Source organism: Phascolarctos cinereus, unplaced genomic scaffold (genome assembly GCF_003287225.1).
Source record: "Phascolarctos cinereus isolate Bilbo 61053 unplaced genomic scaffold, phaCin_HiC Scaffold_726;HRSCAF=1367, whole genome shotgun sequence".
In the NCBI taxonomy this organism is placed as follows: Eukaryota; Metazoa; Chordata; class Mammalia; order Diprotodontia; family Phascolarctidae; genus Phascolarctos; species Phascolarctos cinereus.
The window spans coordinates 351,888,230-351,912,549 of NW_027556098.1; the positions used below are offsets into that span (position 1 = coordinate 351,888,230).

The 24,320-nt window shown below is 39.0% G+C and overlaps 1 protein-coding gene and 2 pseudogenes across 1 annotated transcript; 2 read left to right on the plus strand and 1 right to left on the minus strand.

Moving 5' to 3' along the window:
* The first annotated feature begins 648 nt into the window (after positions 1-648).
* Positions 649-1,629, plus strand: LOC110195059 (olfactory receptor 51I2-like). Its single transcript, XM_020967714.2, has one exon. The coding sequence runs from the start codon at positions 679-681 to the stop codon at positions 1,627-1,629; it is 951 nt and encodes a 316-aa protein (XP_020823373.1). The 5' UTR covers positions 649-678.
* A 6,459-nt stretch (positions 1,630-8,088) lies between these two features.
* On the minus strand, positions 8,089-9,033 carry LOC110195058 (olfactory receptor 51I2-like; annotated as a pseudogene).
* Positions 9,034-23,379: 14,346 nt separating this feature from the next.
* LOC110195057 (olfactory receptor 51I1-like) lies at positions 23,380-24,320 on the plus strand (annotated as a pseudogene).

A 24,320-nucleotide genomic window follows, 5' to 3' on the forward strand; every position in this document is an offset into this window, starting at 1 on the left:
ATGAAATGCTAACTGGGAGAAAGGGGGAAGGGAAGAAGAATGAAGAAAAGGAGGAAAAGGAGGAGATGGTGGGAAAGGAGGAGGCGGAGGAGGAAAAGGAGAAAGAAAAATAGGAGGAAGCAGAAGAGGAGAAGGGAGAAGAAAGAAGAACAAGAAGAACAAGAACAAGAAGAATGTAAAGAAAAAGAGGGGAAGAAATTGAGAATTTGCTGCTCCCTGTTCTTGAGTGTTTATTTGTAGTGTCAAGGGGGTTTAGTAGTAGTAGTAGCATGAGGAAGCTGGGGGAATGTAAGGATATAGGCAATGCACTAAACTAATAATTTAACATTGTTTTCATTTACTATTATTAATCAGGAAGGGCAAAAGATCCACACAGGTTAGTTAGGGTTAACAAGAAAGACTTCCTATATGAGTTGAGTTGTAAATCTGTCTGAAAGAAGGTAATGAACAAGGATTAACTGAAAGATTAAGGGAAGTTATTCTAAGTGTTGGCAAGACATGAAAGATAGATGTCCAGGAGACATACCTCATTAGAACAGAAGGTACATGCTGAGCAATAGAGTAGTTTTAGATTGTGGTGATCTTGAATGCCAGACTGAGGGATTTGATCAACAATAATCTACCCCTTCCTTTTCTTTCCATGAAATTTGACTGTATAGCTTGAAAAAAACTCCCAGGATGGGAAGTTCTTCCACTAATGGCACAGGGTCACCTCTCTTCACTCTAACAGGCCTCCCAGGGCTTGAAGACTCCCAACACTGGATGTTCCTTCTCCTTGGAGTCCTCTACACTGTCTCTATTGTGGGAAATAGCCTAATTCTCTTCATTGTCAAAGAGGAGCAGAGTCTGCACCAACCCATGTACTATTTCTTGTCCCTGCTTTCAGTCAATGACATTGGTGTGTCTTTGTCCACATTGCCCTCAGTGTTAGCCACTTTCTGCTTCCATACCAAGGAGATTGCCTTTGATGCCTGCATGGCACAGATGTTCTTCATTCACTTCTTCTCTTTTACGGAGTCTGGTATCTTACTGGCCATGAGCTTTGATCGTTATGTGGCTATCTGCAACCCACTGAGGTATTCTACCATTCTCACTGATGCTCGAGTTGCACAAATGAGCCTGTTCATTGGTATCCGAAGCTTCTGTGTGGATTTTCCAATGCCTTTCCTCTTGAAACGTCTGCCTTTCTGTAAAGCCAACATCTTGTCCCATGCTTACTGCCTTCACCCAGACCTGATCCGTCTACCCTGTGGGGATATTACTATCAATAACATCTTTGGTCTGTGTATTGTCATCTGTACTTTTGTCCTGGATTCTGTACTCATCCTCCTTTCTTACATTCTCATCCTTCACTCTGTGCTGGCTATTGCCTCCCAAGAAGAGCGGCTTAAAACTCTCAACACTTGTGTGTCTCACATATGCGCAGTACTAATCTTCTATGTGCCTATGTTGGGTGTATCCATGGTTCACCGATATGGGAGATATGCACCACCATATGTGTATACACTGATGTCCCTGGTTTACCTCTTTGTCCCTCCCATGCTAAATCCTGTCATCTATTCCATCAAGACAAAGGAGATCCATAGAAGGCTAATCAGGTTATTCTTTGGGGTTAACTCTGAAGAGTAGAAGCTGGGGGAAAAAAAACACCAGCATCAGCCTATCAAGTTCACTGTGACTTTAAGTCTTGGTTTTATAAGCTTTGCACAAAGATACTAGTGGGAGTCATTTGTGTAAACTCTAATATACTCTGGTTTTTGGAGACTATGGGTCATGACATCATGTTCTGAGCAGACAAACTTCTCATATTGGTAATTCTCTGAGTCATAGCCTCTTGTACTCATTTCCACTGTATTCCGCTTTTTTTCTCTATATGTACCATGAGTTTCATGCCAGTTCAGCATTTTTCAGCCACTTAATCTTAGAAACAATCCTGATGTGAATTACATCATTGACAAGATTGTATTTTCTCATAGAAATAAATTTCCCAACAGGGAAGTTCCTGGGCAAGGTCTTGATTTCAAAAAAAAATGTATTCATTAACAACTTTTTTTTTTCTTTTAAGCAAAAAGAGAATAACTTTAGTATAGTTTTAGCTTCCAAATACCACACTTATGTTAGGGATTAGAGGACTGACTGACATCTTGGGATTTATAGTTCAAAGGGACAAGCATTTCCCTATTGAGACAAAAGTCAGAATAAAGTCATACCCCAGAGCTCTTAATGAGATACACACAGGTAAGGAAAGTGAATAAGAGGAATCAATCAATCAGTTAATCAATAAACATTTATTAAGTGCCTACCATTTTATGTACTTAGGTTTATGTGCCAGACACTGTGGTAATTGCTAGAGGGAAGGGGATCTTAATAGCTTTCTTTCAGGAACAAAGAGTCAACCTTCCCAGTTCTGCTCAAGCCTTAGAGAGCTTAGCCAGAATCATTCTGGTACAGAGGAAACAAGGAAGAGATGAAAGAGAAAGTAGGGCTGAGCTGTGGTAGAAAAGGGAGAAATCAAGGAGGACCATCGGCTGCTTTTGGAGCCAAGGAAGGAGCCAAGAAGCTCATAGGTAGAATCTACCAATTGTACCCACCTCTTCAAGGATTCAGGGAAGTTCTAAGAACAGGTCTGCTCTTCCCCTACTCTCCCTCATGATACCTGTCTGTTAATAGACTCTATGAAATATCTGCTGGCTTTTTTACCCAAACATTTCCATAACTTGAATGCTGCTTTAGCCTTTATCAAAGGGTCATGGTTTATTTAGAGATAAACAAAAATTTAAATTAGGACAGAGCCACACCCCTAGGTAAACACGAGGAACTTTTCGTAATTGGGTACTCTAAACTACTGAGGTGGTGCATCTGACTTTTCCTAGAATAGAAACTTTGGAAAGTAATAGAAAGCTTAGAGTAGGCAATTAAAAAATGTTTATTGGCTGTCTGACCAGATGGGGCTGAGAGGCCTGGGGGAAGAGAAAAGAAAGCAGTGATATGGAGTGCCTGCAGTTCAGCTAAACCCTCCACATCAACCCTACCCAACCACCATTGTTACAAAGTTATAAACTTAAGTACATGAAATGGGCATAACCACAATAATATATGTGTAATGAATAGGTGATGGGACTTGGAATCCAGAAGGCCTGGAGTTTAATTTGTCTCTGATACTAACTATTGTTACTGTTTTACCAAGAGGGAAATATTATACATCTCTGGGTATTCAGGAAGACTAGCATCTCTGGTGTGAGGGCTTGCTGAGCCATTTTCAGGTCTGCTTTCTACCTCTACTGTCCACCTGCCACCCAACACTCACCTGTGACTCCAAGAAGCTGTAGTATCTATATCCTCCACATGTCAGTAAAACCATTTCCACAAATTGACTAAACAAGGTTGAGGGTAACTGACAGGCCTCAAACCCAATGATGAGGTAGGGGGAATTTCTATCCCAAGCATATGAAAACTTTCCCTGGGGGAGTGTATTGAATCATAGATGAGAATAATTTGTTCCACTGGAACATAAAGCAGGATCTGTGGAGCACTTCGAGAGAGCATCGAGTATGTCAAGGTCATCCACTATTTCCCTAAACCATCGCCAGCCATCTTGGCTTTTGCTCTGCCACTGGACTTTGATGATTCTGGAAGAGAGAGTGAGGCTGAAGACTTCTCCCCACTATGCCTCATTTAAATCCAATTTACATGCAAATCAAAAAGTCATTATACATTTCTGAGACTTGGTTCCTCATCTATAAACTGGGAATAGTAATTATCTCACAAGAGTTTTGTGGAAACTAAAATGCAATAATAAATGTAAAGTGTTTTATAAACTATAAATTGACCTAAAAATGTACACTATTATCATTCTACAAAGTATGTAAAAACTAATGAAATATACAAGTAGATTATCATAAAACATATGTGTTTATAGTGAAATCTTGCACAATCCTGGGAAAAGCTTCATGAGCTGCAAAGCCTGATAGACTAGTTAGGCAGAATTATTAACAGTGTATGGACATTGAGCTCTATGTCTTCAAAGAACTGTGAGGCTGTTGTGGCATCAGGGAGGGGAAGGAGAAATGGAGGCATCAAGGAATTCTGAGGGAGAAGAGAGGCAGGTCTAAAGGCCAGGACCCATAGCCTTCCTCCATTCCTTTCCCAGTGTAGATTCTAGGCAAGTCAACAAGCATGAATTACTTACTAGGTTCCAGGCACTGTACTAAGTGCTGGGAATAAAAATACAAGTAAATAAGACATTCCTAACCCTCAAGGAGCTTACATTCTAAAGAAATAAGACAACCTACAAAATGAAGCAGTAAAAGGTAGGAGAAGGTATGCATTTGGGGGCATGGTAAAGTCTGAAGAGTCAGGAGTGGAGCCTGGAGAGGAAGGAAGACATGACTGGCCTGGCACAATATTAAAATGGAGTTTCTGGGAGGAAGCAACCAATCAGAGTAAGGGGCTCCAGGGAGAAGGTAATTCTAGCGTGAGAAGTCCAGAAGTGGAGCGAACTTCCAGGATGAGGAGGCTTCTGTAGAGGCATGGTAGAGAAGGACCAGAGAGTCAGGAGTAGAGTAAATGGAGAGGAGGAGGGTAATGAGGCTTGTTCATTGTTTTGGTCCTGACCCTCTCTATTTCTGGCTGACTCTGTGACCTAGGACAAGTCACTTTTCCTTCTCTGAGCATTGATTTCCTCGTTTGTACATGTAAAATCAATAAATGAGTCCCAAGGTCCTTTTTAGCTCTTAGAGTTTAGGGTCTAACATGGATTCAGTAGTGGAAAGAAGTCTGAATTTGTACTTAGATGACCTGATATCCTGTGTTGGCTGTGCTACTTACTACATGTATGACCTCACGCAAATCCACTCACTCCTCTGGGTGTCAGTTTCATTACCTGTAAAATGAAGGCTTTGGGCTAAATGGAGTCTAAGGTCACTTCAAGCTCAACCTGGGAACCTGGGAACTTGTGACGTTCATTCATATCTTGGTTATTTACTGTGTAACCTGGGACAAATCATTTCACATCTTAGGTTATCAGTTTCTTCTTATGAAAAATGAGAGAGAAAGTCTGTAAGAACTCTTGAGTTCTTCATTTATGATCCAATGACAACTCTTGTTAAAGAGAAATGATTAAAAAAGTATGCATCTTCTTCTCTGTGAGGACATGGTGAACTCTTTGGATGTGTCTAGAGTATTGGATAAGATGTGGGACACAGTTGCTGTGTTGGTTGGTTTTCCTTACCTTATTGTTATTTTTTTTAATGTTGCAAGAAATAGTTCAAGTGGCTTGGGGGCAGGAGAAGGGTATATCAGAAATGACTAGGATATAAGAAATAAAGCATATCAATAAAAAAAAACTTTTGGAAAAATGACCCAGAATGGGCATAAGTAGGCAGCTACATATTACCAGTGACAATTTCTGTGCAAAAAAGCAGAATGTGAGACATGAATGACATGTGTGATTGAGAATGGAGATAAACCAGTCCTGCAGTAAGTCATGCACACATTTAGTAAGCACCCATTGTTCACATGTCACTGTGACAGACACTAGCAGGGATATAAAGTTTAATTATGGCAAGTTCTTATCTAAAGAGGAATTTGTAAATGGAGCCATTACACAGAATTCCTCATGTGGTTGGATCCTATCTATAGTAGCAAGAAGAACTGGTTTGAGATACAAGTTGGATTATTAGAATAGTCACATTAAACACCAAGGTGGATATCATACTTGCTTTTGTTATAGAATAATTCTATTGTTCGTTGTTCCAAATTCATACTAACAAAAAAAAAGCAGGATGTGTTTATCTTTTCTAAAACTATGTAAAGCACTCTGATCTAGCCTATCAGCCACCCCAATGGCATTGGCACAAAGTGAAGGTGACTGAAAGAAGTGGTTTAGAAGCAGTAAATTCCATGGATGGCATTGTGAGCTCCCAACTCTGATCCTATATTCTCTATTGTCTTGTTAATGCTTCCATGCTTAGTATCCCAATTTATTTACAAGCCTAATAATTTTTATACTCTTATAGGGCCTTTGGGCTTAGTGTCAGTTTTTTATTTAATGACCCTTGGTTGTCAAGGAATCCATCAATATGCTGCCATTACTGTGAAAAGATTGTTCATATTTAAAATTCTTGGAAATTTAAATCATGCCTGAAATTTAGTAAGCTCTTCATAAATGCTTGTCTACTGAATAAGAAGTCCATTAAAAAAAAAACAACTTTCCAATGCACTTTTTGGTCTTCTTCAATGGTAGGATTTCAACTTACACTGATTCACTTTGTATGTCCTCTGCATACAAAGCTGTACCTGTGTCTTTGCTAACGAGCTTTGGAAGCATATGAAGAATCAGGTCTGGCTTATACTTTTTGTGAAAAGTCCAGCATTGTGTTAGGGATCTATAAGGATATAGAGGGCCACAGGCTGCTCAACAGGTCTCACTGATGGGTGAAGGCCCCTCTCGGGTGTTGATCTTTGAGCAAAGGTCACCTGGTTCGGAGCTCCATTGTATGGATCTGTAACAATCTTTAACTCCCCTAGTTATTGTATGGTCATTAGCAGTCTATTCTGGAGTTGGAGTCAGATAAGAGCACAGGACGTGCATGCACTGTCCTTGAGCACAGCATGGGCTATATGTCATTGTAACTTGAGAAAGAGTTCCTGTTATTTTACTATATAAATAAGTGCTTTGCTAAAAATAAACGGAGTTGTTTCCATTTTGTCTCCCGCCTCATCAATGCGCATTCGAGATAGAAGGTTAAGCTGGTCTTATTCCTTCAAAGTTAGGATCCTGGCTCCAGTGGTGAGCTGAGTTAGCTGTGCACAAGCAGCATTGTCCTGCAGATGTGTGTCAGCTCTCAATGATGCTGGAGCTAATTATGATGTCAATGAATATCGACAAGTGATAGTGTGGGATAAAATATGTTAAGGAGAAAGAAACTCTTCAGCACACTAATCACAAAGATTGAATCGTTTAATGGGTGTATTAGAGAAAGGGTACAAAAGTATTTGAGACCCATTCTGAGTGCCATCATACTCAAGTCTTATGTATACAGTAGGCACATCCAACTGGTGGCAGTGGGTTGGTACCTACATTTTTAACTCAAAAACTTGTAATGTAATAGCTCCCTTCTTTTGCTCAGCACTACTATAGTGTTACTAGAGGAAAAAGTGCCCATGCTGACTCCATATTAAGCCTTTGTCTATCATGTACCTTGATCCCTAGGCCAGTAGGAGAAGTGGACTTCTTCCTTTCTTTCTTCTGGACAGCCAGATGAGCAAATACATAAATTGTTTGGTTGTATTACTTACTACAAATGAAAAAGTACAAACTATAGGAAAATGGAAAAAGACAATGGAAAAAAGCAAATAATACATAAAGTCCACCTAGCTAACTACCTATAATATAGATAGATAGTTGGGAATACACTTTAGCAGCTAATTGGAGAACAGGATATGCTCCTATTTACATAAGTGCATATGTAATCATATACATATTATATATGCATAACAAGACAGGAAAATTAAATCACTTGCTACAGTGGAGAAAAATAGTACTGTCATTCACCATTCCAATCAAAGATTCATTGAACACACCTTTATTTGTAATGGGAGCTAATAATTTTGTACCTGTTCTAAATGCATGTCAAGTGGCAATTCTCTTGAGACAGTCTCTCAGTTTCAACATTTGCTATACACACCATGAAAAAGATTGTGATATTGATATAAGGGTGATTATGATAACTGATATGATGATGGTGATGATGGTGATGGTGATGGTGATAGTGGCCAGGTACTCTATTTCTCCAGAACGTCTTCCCCTACTATTCCTTTCTCTGAAGACCTGAAGCACTTATTTTTTGTATCACTAATATGACATTTTCTTATGCTCCCTTGTGTGACTAATTATTCATTTATACACATATCCTACTTCCTCTATTAAACTATAAGCTCATCCAAAGATGTCTATACTGTATGAGTCTTTCTTTCCCTAGTATCCTACACAGAATAAGCACTTATCAATGTTTATGGATTATAATGATGACAGTGTTACTAATGACCTCCAAAGCAGTCAGTCCCACAACATTTAAATCAAGTAAGTCACATGCCTAATTGGTGAAACATTAGAACAATATTTTGTCTGATATCCTTTGTTTTGGCATTATAGATAATGGAATTTGGAACAGGACAGAAAAAAGGTAGATGTTTGACATGAGCACATGCTCATACCAAGGAGCATGTTTGCCAAAGCAATGCACAGTGGAGATACAAATCATGGGTATGTAGAAGATAAGCACAGCACAGGTGTGTGACACACTTGTGTTGAGAGCCTTGAACATCTCGTGGAAGGCAATGATCAGCACAAAGTGAAGGATCATAACATAGGAGATGATAATGAAGGATAGATCCAGTTCAAACAGAAACATCCCAGAAATTCTGTTGAAAGTTATATCAGCATAGGCTAACTTCATCATGTCTGGGTACAGACAGTAGGAATGGGAGAGTATATGGGATCTGCAAATGGGCAGCCTCCTGACGAGGAAAGGGAAGGGAAAGAGGGTTGTAAAGCTTTGAGTTGTCACAGCCAGGCCCATCCCAGCAATCACCTGGTTAGTGAGGACAGGGGCATAGCACAGTGGATTGCAGATGGCTACATAGCTGTCAAAATTCATGGCCAACAGAATGCCAGACTCCATCCTGGAGAATGAGTGAATGAGGAATATTTGTGCAAGGCAGGCATCAAAAGAATGGCCCAGCACTGAGGCAGAAGGTTCTAAATCCAGTGGGAAGTATAGCCAAGGGCATGGCCACATCACTGAAGGAAAGCATGGACAGGAAATACTACATGGCTGCATGGAGGCTGGACCCCACCCAGACTACCAACAGGATTATGATATTGCCCCCAAAAGCCACTGTGTACATTATGCACAGGGGCCTAGCCAATCACTTCTGAGTGCTCTCTAGGCCAGGGATCCCTGTCAAGAGAAATAAAGTGGGTTGTGAGACACTGAACAGTTCATGGTGAGAGACCAGGAAAATCTTCATTGTCAGATCTTCTGTTACAGAGACATCAGAGTAACCCTTTTAGAGGAGAATCAAGAGATAGGGAAATTATAGGCTTACATTCAGAATTATAGAGCTCTAAAGAATTTAGCTATTCTCTAGCTATTTGCACACCTCCAAAACCTAATCAGAGCTTATTTTACTGCATTTAGTGGTCACAAGTTGCCTGTCCCCTTCATTTCCTCTCTCCCAGTGCAATTGTTATAAAATCACTTGGCTTTACATCCTGTGGAAAAAGAACAATGTACTCAAACAATAAAGAGTCATTGTGAAAATACTGTAACACATAGCATAAAAATATATTAAACATAATGACAAGTCAATATATCTTCAAAATGTTTCTGATTACCAAATAACTAGGACTATGAGTTCATAGCTCCCCAGAAGCACCTTATTATGTAGTGGTGTGGGGTAGGGAATTGACAGAATGTTAGACACACTCATGTAGTGAACACAAATGATGTTTGTACCTCACTGCTTGGGGTAGCAGTGTGTCTTGTCACTAGATGAGTACATTATACAAAGGGCTGCATTCATAGAATGTATCAGTAAGGGTGCAGGCTCTCATGCTCCATAGTGATATAAACTCCTCAGGTTCAGATGAGACATGATTCATGAAGCACCAGTCACCACTGCTCACTGTTCTTTCTGTCAAGTTTCATCTTTTCTTAAAAATTCCTTTGTCTCTCCTCTTTTAAAACCTTTCATGAGTAGAGACATTCCTCATGTATATCCCTAAGAAAAGTCATCTTCTGGTTTCTTTCTCAGTAATCATGCCCATTGTCCCAAAGCATTCTGGGAAATAGTCCAAATAGAGTACTTGTCTACCTATTCACAAATCTGCCTGGAAGCCACATGGAACTCTTTACAGAAGTAGAGGAAATCAAAAGAAGTATGATCATAAGGTCAAAGAGGCATAGATTTTAAATTGGAAGAAATCTCAGAGGTCTTCTAGTCAAGCCATTTCATTTTACAGCTAAGGCAACTGAGCCCTCAGAAGGATAAGTGACTTGTAAAAGGTTGTAAAGGTAATAAGCTTCAGAGGCAAGTTTGGAATCTAGGTCCTTGAACTCCAGCAGTGGTGCTCATTCCATTAGACCTTCTAGTACAAACCATAGATTAATAAATTGAGTCTGAGAGAAATAAAGAAAATTCCCAATTGTATGTGGCAGAACCAATACTAGAACTCAGGACTCTTGATTCCCATTTCAATACACTTACTTCACTAAGTATCTAATTGGAAAAGGACATTTAATAAATTTATTAAACGCATGGAATGCTTTATAAATACCTTGTGTCACCGAATTTATCACCAGCTCCAAGCAAATAGATATCCACTACAGGTCCCCATTTCACTGATAAATCATGGTTCATTGTTCTCTGTGAGCTTCATCATACTCAACCAATAATCTCATTTGAATACACACACATACACACACACTTCTTTATGGTCCTCAACACTTGACACTCTATCACTGTAACCAAGGAAAGGCTTCTGCCCAGCATCCCTACTACTTCTTACTACTGATAGTCAATTCTCAGGAAATACAATATTTCCATCCCCAGGAGAGCCTAAGGTCAAAATGCAAGTGACCTAGGAACATTAGCCCAGCAACAGTCATTAAATTAGATTGTAGATGGACTTTTTAAAAAGAAGTGCCCTGGGAGTAGTATGAGGGTCAAACAATAATAAGCACTGTGCAATCTTCTCTAGTATTCTTCTTTAAGTAAACTCTACCATCTACATTGTCCTACTTGCTATTCTTTGCCCTCAGTACTCTATTTCTTCTACTCTATGCCAGTTTACTAACTGTCATGAAAGAAATGATTATTCCTCTCTTATTTTAATAATTAATTACTCAGTTAGGACCAGGATTTTTTTCAGACACCCATATGTTGTTCAGACTCTGAAGGTCATTGTTGATGGATGAGATTGTCCAAATCCCTGTGTGTGCCACCTTGGCCAACTAGAGAACCTTACAAATAATTTAATGTAAGGTGAATTCTGGCCCATTTTGTTCCACTCAGGCAGACTCTGATGAGGGGGTGGGGTAAGATCCTTTGTCTAGGTTGTCCTAGGGTAGAAGTGTTGGGAAGCTGTCTGACAGTGAGAGTCATCAAAGTCACATTCCCCAACTCTCATTAGAATGGGTCTACCTCTCAGTATAATATTCATTCTTTTCATTAATTGCTAACCAATCAGAGTTGATTACCACCCTCAGGAACAAACACTCTTCCAAGGGTTCAATGTGTTCCATGAGGGATCTTTGGCATTTAAAAGTGCTACTGATCCCTTTCATTAATTATCCAGTAGCATAATTAATAAAATAATTAATTCCCCAGAAATGATGTTTCTGGAATGTTTTATACATTGCAGTCACCTGTGCCTGGAATGCTCTCCCCCCTCACTTGAGTCTCCAGGCTTCCCTTGTCTCCTTGAAGACTCATCCTAAATCCCACCTTTTGGAAGAGACCTCTCCAGTCTCTCCCTGCTCCCCTGCCCCCCCCCACAGTAGACCTCACTGCCAGTCACCTCCTCTCTAAGATTACCTTCCTTTGACATTGTAGATATCTTGTGTATATGTTTTTCTTTGCATTTTGTCTTCCCCATTCAAACATGAGCTCCTTGAGGATATTGTTAATTCTTACCACAGGAAGGAGGCACTTAGTAAACACATCATAAATGCCTACTGATTGGCTGCCTAAGCAGAATTTAGAAGTTTGAGGAAGACACACTTTGTCAGTCAAAATATGGCTGCCCATATACCTGTCCCTCAGCTATGGCTTGGATGTAGTACATTTCACAGAAAGGACAAAGCTTGTGGCTTGAAAACCAAGGATCCAAAAGGTCCCAGGAAATACTTTACCTAGAAAGTTGGTTATGTTACAGAGTGCTTGGTATCTCAAAGTAAAGGGGTGATTTGCCAGCAGGAATGCTGGGTAGTGGCCACAAAAGGAGAAAATTAAAAGATGCACACTACATCAGAACTGGAAGATACCTTAGGAGCATCTAGATAGAGCAGGAGCTCTCAAAATGTCTTCTGGGTAATGAAGATTTTCAAGACCCTCTCAGGATGTCCAAAAGGTCAGGACTATTTTAACAATAATACTAAGATGTTTTAATTTCTAATACATTCATCCTTAATAGACATAACACACACAAACAATAGTTGGGTTTTTTTTGGGGGGGTCAATAATTTTTAAGAATTTTAAGAAAAAAAAAGAAATAAATTGGTCCTGGGACCAAAAAACATTGAGAACCCCTGATATAGATTTATTTCACAGAGGAGCAAAGTCATGCCCCAAAATCATGCAGCTAAGTTATAGAAGATTCAAGATATGAATCCTAACTTTCTGACCCCCAATGCCATGTTCTTTGTGCCACACCAAGCTGCCCTGTTCAAGATGCTATCCTACCATCCCACCCAGGCTCTATCTTTGACCCTTCCTGAACTTTAGTGGAAGTTATCTTAGGAGTGATGAAGGAGACCAGCCCAGAGGGAAACCTAGGACTTAAGAACCAAATTATCTTCTGTCTATAATCAGGTAAGATGACATGTTTCATAACTGTAGAGCAGTTCTGATTTCCCTATTTCCCCAGTTATTAACCTAAAAGTTCTCTAAGTTCTTCATCTATGCAAATCACCGAAGAATTCTTTGTTTTCTATTCACTCTACTATTCTACAGCTTGTTATATTCAAAAGAGCAACTTCTCTCACTCTTCAATAGTGCTGAATATTACTTGGCATTTAAAAACAAGCCAGTGATACATTCTAATGTACATATATGGGTAATGGAGCTCATATCTGACACCTAAAATATATGACCAGTGGTTAATATCCCATGTAATTTTCCAGAAAAAATTATCCTCTTTGTTTGGTACCAGTCAAGAGTCAATTTAAATTTAAAATCTAACTTTAAAATATTAAAAATATAACTCCCTAATACTAATTCTTACCATATCACCAATGCTTACCTAAATCTATATTTACTTAATCCTAAAACTCTTCCTAGCATTAAAATTTACCCTTAATCTAAAAAAAGAATTCTATCCTCATTAATCCTATTCTTTCTCGAAACTTAGCTTCTCATAAAAAAGTAGCTATTTCATAACTATCTCAACCTCAGCCTCACACTATATGTACATATTTATGTATGTCCATATATACATATATATGTAATAAAAACATTTTTTAAAAGAGGAAATGGAGAAAAGGGAAATAATAAGATAAAGCCTAGTCTAAGAGATGTGGTTTGTAGGTGCTGTTTTGTTTTTGCCTGTGTATGCTGTGTTTGCCCACATAGATCTGTGTAGATGTGACCCACAGGGAGGCAAAAATATTTATTTTTGGCATCTGCCCTGCCCTTTCCAATCCTTCTCCAAGGAAGTCTAGTGAAAGTAAATTTTAAGTTCAAGCTTCATTCTGATGCATTTCTCCTTAGAAAGGAAAAAGTATCCCAATCTATATATTTAAGGCTTGACTCTTTTCCCACCAAATACCAGTTCTACAATGAACACAACATGTAGCAAATAACCAATACACCCATTTATCCAAGTCAATGGCAAAAAATAAATCATAGAAACAATATGTAGGAAAATATATACCAGACAACATAAAGTGAATGAGCTCTCCCATTAGAAGCTAGATAACACAACTTAGCCAAGACACTAAGTCTCAAATCTTACCCAAGAGTAAATTCCTCAAATAATAAGCTGAGGATAGGGATGATACAGAGATAGCCAACTATTCTACATGTTGGCTTCTTCCCAGAGTATCCTTCTTTCCTTTTTTGGGACCTAAAGAGAAATTGGAATTGCATATTTTCTTTCTGCCACCTGAAATCCAGAAAAATAGAGCTCTCTCCTCTCTAGCTCTCACTAACTCTGCCTGCCCATGTCAAAGGCACAGGGTACTGACTAATCAGTCTACTCTAATGAGGAGAGAGTCCCATGCAATTGGTCCTTTGAGCCAAGTTTTACACCAGAATGGGGCACAGTTAAATAGTAGCAGTATTAGACACCAAAAAGGAAGAATACCAATATTTTGAAATAAAGTAGAAAAAAGGTCATGAATTAAAAAAAAATAAAAATAAATACCTATGAAATAAAAAAGAAACCTTTAATCACTGATTAAAACCATATCTTGAAAAAAAGTCAACCAGGAGAAGTGGATTAAAAAGAGAAACTGAAGTAAAATTTCTGAATCAAGTTTTCAAAAAAGGAGAGAAAAAAAGCATCCAGAAGAAAATATGGTGACCAGAATAATAAAAAAAAAAGAAAACAAAGAATTTACCATCACAACAGTAGAAAGCCTCCAAAAACAAAAGCAAGCAAGCAAACAAAAAAAAAAATACAAGGGAAAGGAAGAGGCAGGAATCATAGATTCAAGGTGATGATTGCAGGTCCAGGATACAATAATGGGTCCAGAGCAGAATGTACAGTTAAATATAACAGCTATAAAACAGCCCTCTTTCTGACAGGAACATCCACAAGAGTTCCACATGAGGAACTTTAGTAGCTTCCATTTTGAGCAGATGTTTCCATTACTGGGCTGAACAGACCCATGATGTGTTTGACGAAGCACCACTTTGGGCATGATATGTCAGCCAGCTAATCTGCTTGGTGACTTTTCTGATTTTCTCCTTCCAAACTTCTCCTCTGATCAGCTAGTCCTCAATAGCAACTAACTTCAGGCTTAGCTGATGTCTTCAGCTGGTATGGTGTTAAGCTTTTGTAGGAAAAGGGGACAATCTTTAAGCTCTTGTAGGAAAAGGGGACAATCTTTATCCTAAAGTAGGCCAAGAAAACCAACAGGCATCAGTTGAGAGAAAAATCTCTTGTCTTTTTTTTCTTCTCTTCATTTTTTTTTAGCAAAAGTTCATAATAGAGAAGAAAGTATGTTTTTATTCTTTACCTCAAGCATCAAGTCATAATTGAGAGCATAATACATTCTCTCTAGTCATTTTCTTCTCAACAGCAGATGGTAGCAGAGAGTATCCCAGGCTTTTATTGGTCAAGCAATCTGCCAAGCAACAAGTGACTCTGGAGATTAAGCATTAAGGTCTTTCTTTAATGCAGTTCTGAAATCTACCCTTTCACTTCTCTTTTCTTTCTCTCTGGGTTAAGACTCTGGATCCTTTCTGTAAACAAATCAACCTTCCTTTATGGCTGGTAACCAAATTCTTATCTTCTTTCTATAATCGGGTGATATGACATGTTTCATAACTGTAGAGCAGTTCTGATATCCCTATTTCCCCAGTTATTAACCTAAAAGTTCTCTAATCCTTAAGTTCTTCATCTATGCAAATCACTGAAGAATTCTTTGTTTTCTATTCACTCTGCTATTCTACAGCTTGTTACATTCAAAAGAGCAATTTCTCTCTCAGAATCCTGAATGAAATTGAACTTCAGTAAATGTTTCTCTCAGAACTATAGGCAAAGCTGTGACCCAGACCAGTGAAAGGTCAAGACATATTTAGTTCTCAGCAACTGGTTTTCTCAGAAATAGACACGCCCCCAGAAAAATGATTTCATTCCCTTAAAAGAGTCACTTCATTAAATGTTTAATTGATCATTATATTAAATATGATGATGGAGATTAGTCATTATTACTATTATTATGCTTTGTACTTTTAATAAGGCAATTAATCCTTACTTCACATGTCAGCACTCTACTTAAATGAGAATGCTTAGTAATAAATAAGTGACCTTTGGAATATCTTCCAAATATACGATATTGTTGTTCCAAGATCTCTATTTCACTTCTGATTGAATGTTTGTTGTATTTTACTGCTGCTTGACATTAACTTACTTTTGCTTTATTCCAATTTCAATTTTCTTCCATTCTCTGATAAAATGAGTATAAGACCCACTACTGCTGCTTTTGGGGAGTGACTCAGACTGTGGGGAAGGGGGAAGGTGGCAAAGGGGGCAAGGAAATGATTTTTGCACTAGTGATAAGGAAAGCCATACATTTATAGCCAGGAAGTTGCCCATGTCCTAAAGTTCCCCAAGACAAGGGAATATTCCTTCCCTTTCCCTGTTCCCTTATAACTCTTAGCCAGCTGTTTTGGAACTTTTTCCCTCCTTCATGGGTTACATTCATGAAGGTGCTGCTAGACCTATAACCACTCAAACCACCCAGCAGAGAATGTTCTTCTGTGAAACTAAAGTGGGCCAGGCTGGTGATCTGGGATTTCACCAAGCCATTTTTCATGCTTTGAGATTTCTGTGAAGTATCTCATAGTTCTCTACAGCCTATATCATGTTCAACTACCAGGAACTCAGCCCCTCTTAGGCTAAGATGCCAACAGATAGACTCAATCTTTACTTCAAACTAAGTATAAATTCCAAATTGTCACCCACATAGTTTTTTGAAATGTCAGATTTTCATTAAGCTGTTGATCATTTTGTTGGGATTCAAAAATATGGTGTACTCACAGATTGGCCTATAGTAGAAGAAAGAACCATTAATGCAGCTCCTGTACAATATTGTTCTTTCTTCTAAATGAAACTCACCTGCCTGATGAGTTATAGCAATAGCCTCTTAAAACACAGTCTAACCTCTCTTACATGTGTTCCATTGGTCACTATCAGGACTCAGCAAAAGAAGCTGAAGCATGTCTACAGGAGATGCAGAGGACTGCAGCAGGGTGACTAGGACAGCTGAAAGAAGTGGGTGGTTAGCCTGGAGAAGAGGGGTGTGTTGGGGAAACATGGTAATTGTATTTGTTTATTTGAAGAGCTGCCTAGTGGAAGAAACAATTGCTTTGTTCTGCTTGGCACCAGAGGTCAGAATGAGAAACAATCAGTAGGAACTACAGAAGCAGTTTTTATCTCAGTATAAGGAAAAAATATATATATAAACATACACACACACACATATATACATACATATACATATATATCTATCTATATCATCTCTTTCTATATCTGTACCATCTATATTTGTATCATCTATATCTATCTTTCCAATGATGGAATGGCTGCATCAGGACACTATGGGTTCCCCTTCACCAGAGGTACTCAAGCAGAGGTGACCTGATCACATCCATATTGTAGATGGAATTCCTCTTCAGGGATGGATTAGACTAAATGTCCTCAGAGATCCCATTAAATTCTGAGATCTTTTGAATATCATTGGTTTAATTCTGCCTGGCTCTTCTGAAGAAGACACAGCTCAGAGAGAGAGTACATTACCTGACTGGGGGATTTAGGATTATGAGCTGGGATTGGAGACTAAGAAGTCCCTGGTCATAGTTCTTTACCCTGATAGATCTCAAGGTACCACAAACTCCTCCCTCCTTCCCTCCATATTTATTTCTTGATTTATTTGTTAAGTGCCTGCTTAATTGCAGAGCCTGGGGACTCCCTAGAGGCATCCCTATAAAACTCAGGGCATTTAGAGCCAGCAGTCTGAGGAGTGTTGGTTTCAACAATTGCACACCCTGCTTCCCTTGCCATAGTGGTTCCAATGAAGTAGGTAAGTCCTGGGATCCCAAACTCCCTAACCATAGGATCACTGACCTTTGCCTGGGGAACCTCAGTCCATCTTCCCAGACTGACAAGAGATAGTTTTGGAGGTTACTAGTGAGAAAGACTTCTCCACATCATCAAAGAATGGCATGATAAAAGTTCAGAAGGCCCTTAATGTCATCTAGATTAGTTCCTAACCAATGCAAAGCTCCCCTCTGCAGGACCCCTCCTGGGTTCTCATCCAATCTCTACTCACAGTGATGGATAGCTCACTCACTATTGAAGGAGTCAATTCCATTCATGAACAACACCAATAGTTACAGGTTTGCTTTTAGGTCAAGCCAAAAAAAAATAATCTTATAACTCTGACCTAGAGGTTCTATTTCTCCCATCCAGAGCCTCACAAAATATTTACTTCCTCTTTGACATGAAAGTCCTTTACATATTTGGAGCCATGTACCATAGACTGCCAAAGGCTGGTCTTCACCAGATAAAGGCACTCCCTTGGTCATATAAGTTTTTCACCATCTATCTTAAAATATAGTGCCCAGAATTGAAAACAGCACTCCCAAGAGCTCTGGCCAGTGGGACCATTTACCTCCCTGGATCTGGGTCCTATAGATGTGAGTGTTGCCTGCTACTCCTGCCTAGTCTCTCAGCAAACTCCTCCAGAGTATACATTTTCTGTTAATGTGGGGAGTTTTGCATGTGTCTGGATGGCAATGACAGAATTAGCATATGAGGCAATGGGTTAAAATATTTCTGCTTCACTCAGGAGAATGACTGTAGTAATTGATCGATCAGTAGCATTTATTAATTTCCTACTATGTGCCAGGCACCGTGCTTAATGCTGGGAGACAAATGCTATAGAAGTTAGGGAGAATCCAATTCATTAGTGCCTGTTGATGAAGGGACCAGGAATCTTCCACATCCTCATAGCCTAAAAATAAGAAATATTATTGTGACAGAGAAATTTCTGTTGTGCTGTATGGTAACAAGAAAGAGGGGACAATGTGGTTGGTAGTTGAAAGAACACTAGACTTTGGAGTCAGAGGCTGTTGGTTCAAATCCTGTCTCCAATTCATACTACCTCTTTGACCTGGACAACTCAATTTGACTCCTTGGATTTAGTCTCCTCACCTGTAAAATGAGATTAGATGGTTTCTGAGGCTCCATCTAGCTTTACATCTATTGTTCTGTGAAAGAATCTGCATCATACATCCTCTCTTGTTTTCCTCCAGCTCTCATAGCATGCTCAAGACATCTGGACTTGGAGGCAGAAAGACCTGAGCTGAAATTCTGAACCAGACACTTACCAGCTATGTAACCCTGAACAAGTATGTAACTTCTCTGGGCCTTAGTTTCCTGATCTGTTAAATGGTATTTAAGATCTCTCTCAGCTCTAAATCTATTACCCTATGATCCTCCAAGCACTTAACCCTGTGATGTTCTCCTTTAGAAAAGCATTGGACCTCTTCCTCTGAAGCCCAATCCTGCCCCCATAAGATTAGCATCCTTCAGTTATGGAGTCAGAGATCATGTTTTGCAGAATCATTCTAGGAATTGGAAAGAGCCTCCTATATAAAGCTGTCTTCCACCTCTACATCCACATTGCACATTCTACCAGAGCTGTCTTCCTAAAAGATAGGTCTGCTTATCCTGGCACCTGAAGGATTAGCCTTAGCACTGTGGAAAAATTGCTCATCATCTCCTCATATGTGGGATGAAGATAATAAAACTTCTGCTGCTCCTATTATGAGAAAGGACTTCTGAACTCTAATGTGCTATATTAAAATGAGATAATGATGATGTCCATATGGTATTCAAAAATCTAGTCATAGTTGTAAGGAAAGCTTTTTGTAACCTCAAAGCATCATAGAAATGTGAATTATTATTAGCAAAGCATTATATCACTCTGTCCCTTACTCAGAGGTTTTCCATTCAGTTCATTGTGTGCACTGTCCTTTGCTGGGTACTAGGAGAGATTTGGAGATATACAAAAAATGGTCCCTGTCCACATGGAGCTTACAGCCTAGTAGATGGGAGAAAGCAGGAATAGATTTGAGGAGAAAACAAGGAAAGATGTGATTAAAAAGTCATAATTAACGGAAAGAGTTATGGGAGAATATAGGAGGGTGAGAATACTGCTGGTTAGAGAGTCATGGAAGGTTTCAAAGGTAAAGGAGCATTTGAACTGAGACCTAAATAAATCATGGATTTTGACCAGTACAGAAATGGGTGGGCACTGAGGACCTTCCAGGGATAAGGAATAGCTGGAATAAAGGCTAAGGATTGGGCAAGTATCGACTACATTCACAGAATTTAGAGTTGTCCAGTCTGACTTGTGTTAAAAATGAAAAGCCCTTTCTGAAGTCTTCCCAGTAAGGGAACCATAGAAAAGTTTAGCTCTAAATCTCCAAAATATAGCAGCTGTTTTTATCCATATGAACCAGGCAGAGTCTATGCTGAAATAATACCTAAAGGAAAAAGAGGCTGAAATGATATGAAGATGAAACTTTATCTATATTCTGTGAATATAAAGAAATACTATAGTACCAGCCTGAAAGAGAGAGAAGGAGGTGGGAATGAGATTCATAAGCAGTTAAAGGAGAGGAAAAGCTCTATGTTTTAGTAAATTGAAATATCTTCATTTCTGGGCACCACGTTTGAGGATGGACATTGAGAAGATGGAGCATATTCAGATGGGGAAGATGTCTAGGGTAATGAGCACACTAGCAGCCATGATATGGTAGGATGCATTGAAGCAAATGGGGATTGTGTGGTTGGAGAAGACTTGGGGTAGTGGGAAGAGGGTAGAAAAGATCGCTTTCTGCAAACATTAGAAGTATTGTTCTGTGCAGGAGGGATTAGATTTATCCTCTTTGACTGCACAGGACAGAACTGGAAAAAATTGGTGGAAGTTGCAGAAAGAAAAGGGGATTTTATTTCAATATAAGGAATACTCAGAAACAATAATAATTGTCCAAAATTGAAATGAATTGGCTCTGGAATCAGTCATTTCTCTATATTAGGGAGATTTAAGTAGCAGTTTCATGACAACTTGGAGTTATTCTGGAGGTGATTCTTGTTCATGAACCAGTTGGACTAGATTACTTCTAAGGTGCCAAAGATTTTATATATGAATAAAAGAAGGAGAGATAACATAACAGGAATATGGAGACTAAAAAAAAAGAAAGAAGAATACTAATGCCCCAAATGAGATGAGCATGATGAAGAAAACTAAGGACAACTCAAGTTGTTTTTTTTTTGGTCTACTGCTGATTTCTGTGTTTTGGGTTATATTGGACGAAAAAGGAGGATTGAGAAAGGAATAACTGGCAACAGAGAAAACTCGGAGATGTTCAATTTTAGTTTTGCTTCTTCTTTCTCTGCCAAGATGAATGTCTTTGGACAGGAAAAAAAGTACAAAACAAGTAGGGACATAATTAGAGAGCACTCAACTTCCATTTATGAATTCAAGTTCCTTGCCATGCATAAGGGAAAGTAAGATCAGTTTGATTAGATTACAATTCACCTTGTAAAAAAATGAAAAATGATGTGCCAATTAGGTTGGCGCTAGATTGTAGAGGACTTTAACTGTAAAACAAAGGAGCATATATTTCCTTCTAGAGCAGGACTTCTTAACCTGGGAGCTATAAACTTGTTATTTTATGAAGTGTTTCCTAACTATATTTCAGTATCAATGGTCTTATTTGTAATGCTACATTTTTTAACTTTTCTGCATTTAAAAACATCACTCAGAGAAGTGTCCATAAGCTTGACCAGACTACAAAAAGGATCTGTGACAGAAAAAAAAGTTAAGAATCTCTGTTCTAGAGGTATTTGGTGATGAATGGATTTTAATGAAGAGTGGCATGGCTAGATATGAGTTTTAGGAAAATCATTTTGATAACTAAGAAGAGGAATTAATTGTAGTGGGAAGAGATATGACACAAGGAAATCAATTAAGAGGTTGTTGCATTAGTCCACATGGACTACAAAGTTTGCAGTGGAGTGATCCATGGATCTATGCTTGTCTCTGTACTGTTTAACATTTTAATCAGTGTCATAGATAAAAGCATAGATGAAATGCTTATCCATCATACAAATGACACAAAGCAGTAACGGATAACTACCAGTATGCATAATAGAATTAAAAAAAAGAGGCAGCTAGGTGGCGCAGCGGATAGAGCACCAGCCCTGAAGTCAGGAGGACCTGAGTTCAAATCCAGCCTCAGACCAAACACTTAACACTTATTAGCCGTGTGACTCTGGGCAAGTCACTTACCCCCAGTTGCCTAAAAATTAAAAAAAAAACCTAAAAATAATAAAAAAAGAATCAAAACCAGAATTTGATGGACAAAAATGTTGATCCAAATAAAGATAAATAAATATAAATAAAATACAATAAAAGAAAATAGTTTAATAAGGGAAAAATAGTTTCACACAAGGATTAAAATTACCTTCACAAGTATATGATGTATGAAACATCATTAAACAGTAATTCATTTGAAAAAAATCTGGGGTTTTAGTAGACTTCAAGCTCAACCGGCACAGTGTACTAGGAAGAAGGAGGTGATATTCTTGTTCCCTGATTAGGTTATATCATGAGTACTGTGTTCAGCTCTATACATCATAGCTTACTAAAGATATTGTTAAGCTGTATATTGTGTCCAGAAAAGGACAACCAGGATGGTTAATGGCCTCAAGTTCAGGCCATGGGAGGTTCAGTTTAAAATCTAGAAGTGTTTACCTAGACAAGAGAAAATGTAAGCATGATATCTGTCTTAAAATGATCAAGAGACTGGGTCATGTGGAAGAGGCATTAGCTGTGTTTGGCTTGGCCCAGAAAGCAGGAATAGTGGATGGAAGATGCAATGCTTGGTATAAGGAAAAATTTCATCATTCAAGTTATCGAAAAACTGCTGGAGGTAATGGGGTTCTCCTCATTACACATCTTTACATAACACTTGGATGATTACTTTTCAAGTATGGTGAAGAGGAGATTCATTTGGGGCTATGGCTTGGGTAAAATGGTTACTAAGGTCCCTACCAGCTCAAAAATCTGAGATCCTATGATTCCAGCTCTGAGATTGAATAACTATAATTTTCTGAGCCTTACTTTTGAGGCTATTTCTCCTAAGTTTAGGAGTAATGCTTTTTAGACATAACTAACTCAGTTCGCTAAAGAGGTTTTTTAATTTGTTTGTTTTTGTTTGTTTGTTTGTTTGTTTTTAGCACATTCTAGTTTGGAGACTGCAGAAATTCTGGCAGCAGAGGAAGTCTTCACTCTCCTCAGCTTCAGAGAGGGTTTGAGGTAAAGGTCAATTAGAGAGTGAGAAAACAGTCAAGGTGTGGCTTTCTGTGGTTCAGGAAGGAGCTGAGGAAAGAAGGAAGAGAAAAAAAGGAGTAAGGGAGTAACAGGAGGAAGAGAAGACAAGGAGGGCAAGGGGAACAAGAATGAAGTGCTAACTAGGAGAAAAGGGAAAGAAAGGGAGAAACAGGAAGGCCACAAGATCCACAGAGGATAGTTAGAGTGAACAAGAAAGACTTCCTACATGAGTTGAGTTGTAAATCTGCCTTAAAGAAGGTAATCAACAAGGATTGACTGAAAGATTAAGGGAAATTATTCTAAGTGTTGGCAAAAAGTGAAAGATAGGACATATTGCGGAGATTGACTTCACTAGAATAGAAGGTATATGCTGAGCAACACAATGAGATATAAATTTAAATAGAGTAGTTTTAGATTATAGCAGTCTTTAACGCCAGACTGAGGGATCTGATCAACAATGACCTACCTTTCCTTTTCTTTCCATGAAATCTGACTGTATAGCTTGAACAAAACTCCCAGGATGGGAAGTTCTTCCACTAATGGCACAGGTCACCTCTCTTCACTCTAACAGGCCTCCCAGGGCTTGAAGACTCCCAACACTGGATGTTCCTTCTCCTTGGAGTCCTCTACACTGTCTCTATTGTGGGAAATAGCCTAATTCTCTTCATTGTCAAAGAGGAGCAAAGTCTGCACCAACCCATGTACTATTTCTTGTCCCTGCTTTCAGTCAATGATCTTGGTGTGTCCTTGTCCACACTGCCCTCAGTGTTAGCCACTTTCTGCTTCCATACCCAGGAGATTGCATTTGATGTCTGCATGGCACAGATGTTCTTCATCCACCTCTTCTCTTTCATGGAGTCTGGGATCTTACTAGCCATGAGCTTTGATCGTTATGTGGCTATCTGCAACCCACTGAGATATTCTACCATTCTCACTGATGCTCGAGTTGCACAAACATGCCTGTTCATTGGTATCCGAAGCTTCTGTGTGGTTTTTCCTTTGCCCTTCCTTCTGAAGCGTCTGCCTTTCTGTAAAGCCAACATCTTGTCCCATGCTTACTGCCTTCACCCAGACCTGATCCGTCTACCCTGTGGGGATATTACTATCAATAACATCTTTGGTCTGTCGTTGTCATCTGTACTTTTGCCCTGGATTCTGCACTCATCCTCCTCTCTTACCTTCTCATCCTCCGCTCTGTGCTGGCCATTGCCTCCCAAGAAGAGCGGCTTAAAACTCTCAACACTTGTGTGTCTCACATATGTGCAGTACTTATTTTCTATGTGCCCATGGTGGGTATCCATGGTTCATCGATATGGGAGATATGCACCACCATATGTGTATACACTAATGTCCCTTGTCTACCTCTTTGTCCCTCCCATGCTCAATCCTGTCATCTATTCCATCAAGACAAAGGAGATCCGTAGAAGGCTTATCAGGGTATTCTCTATGATTGAATGCTGA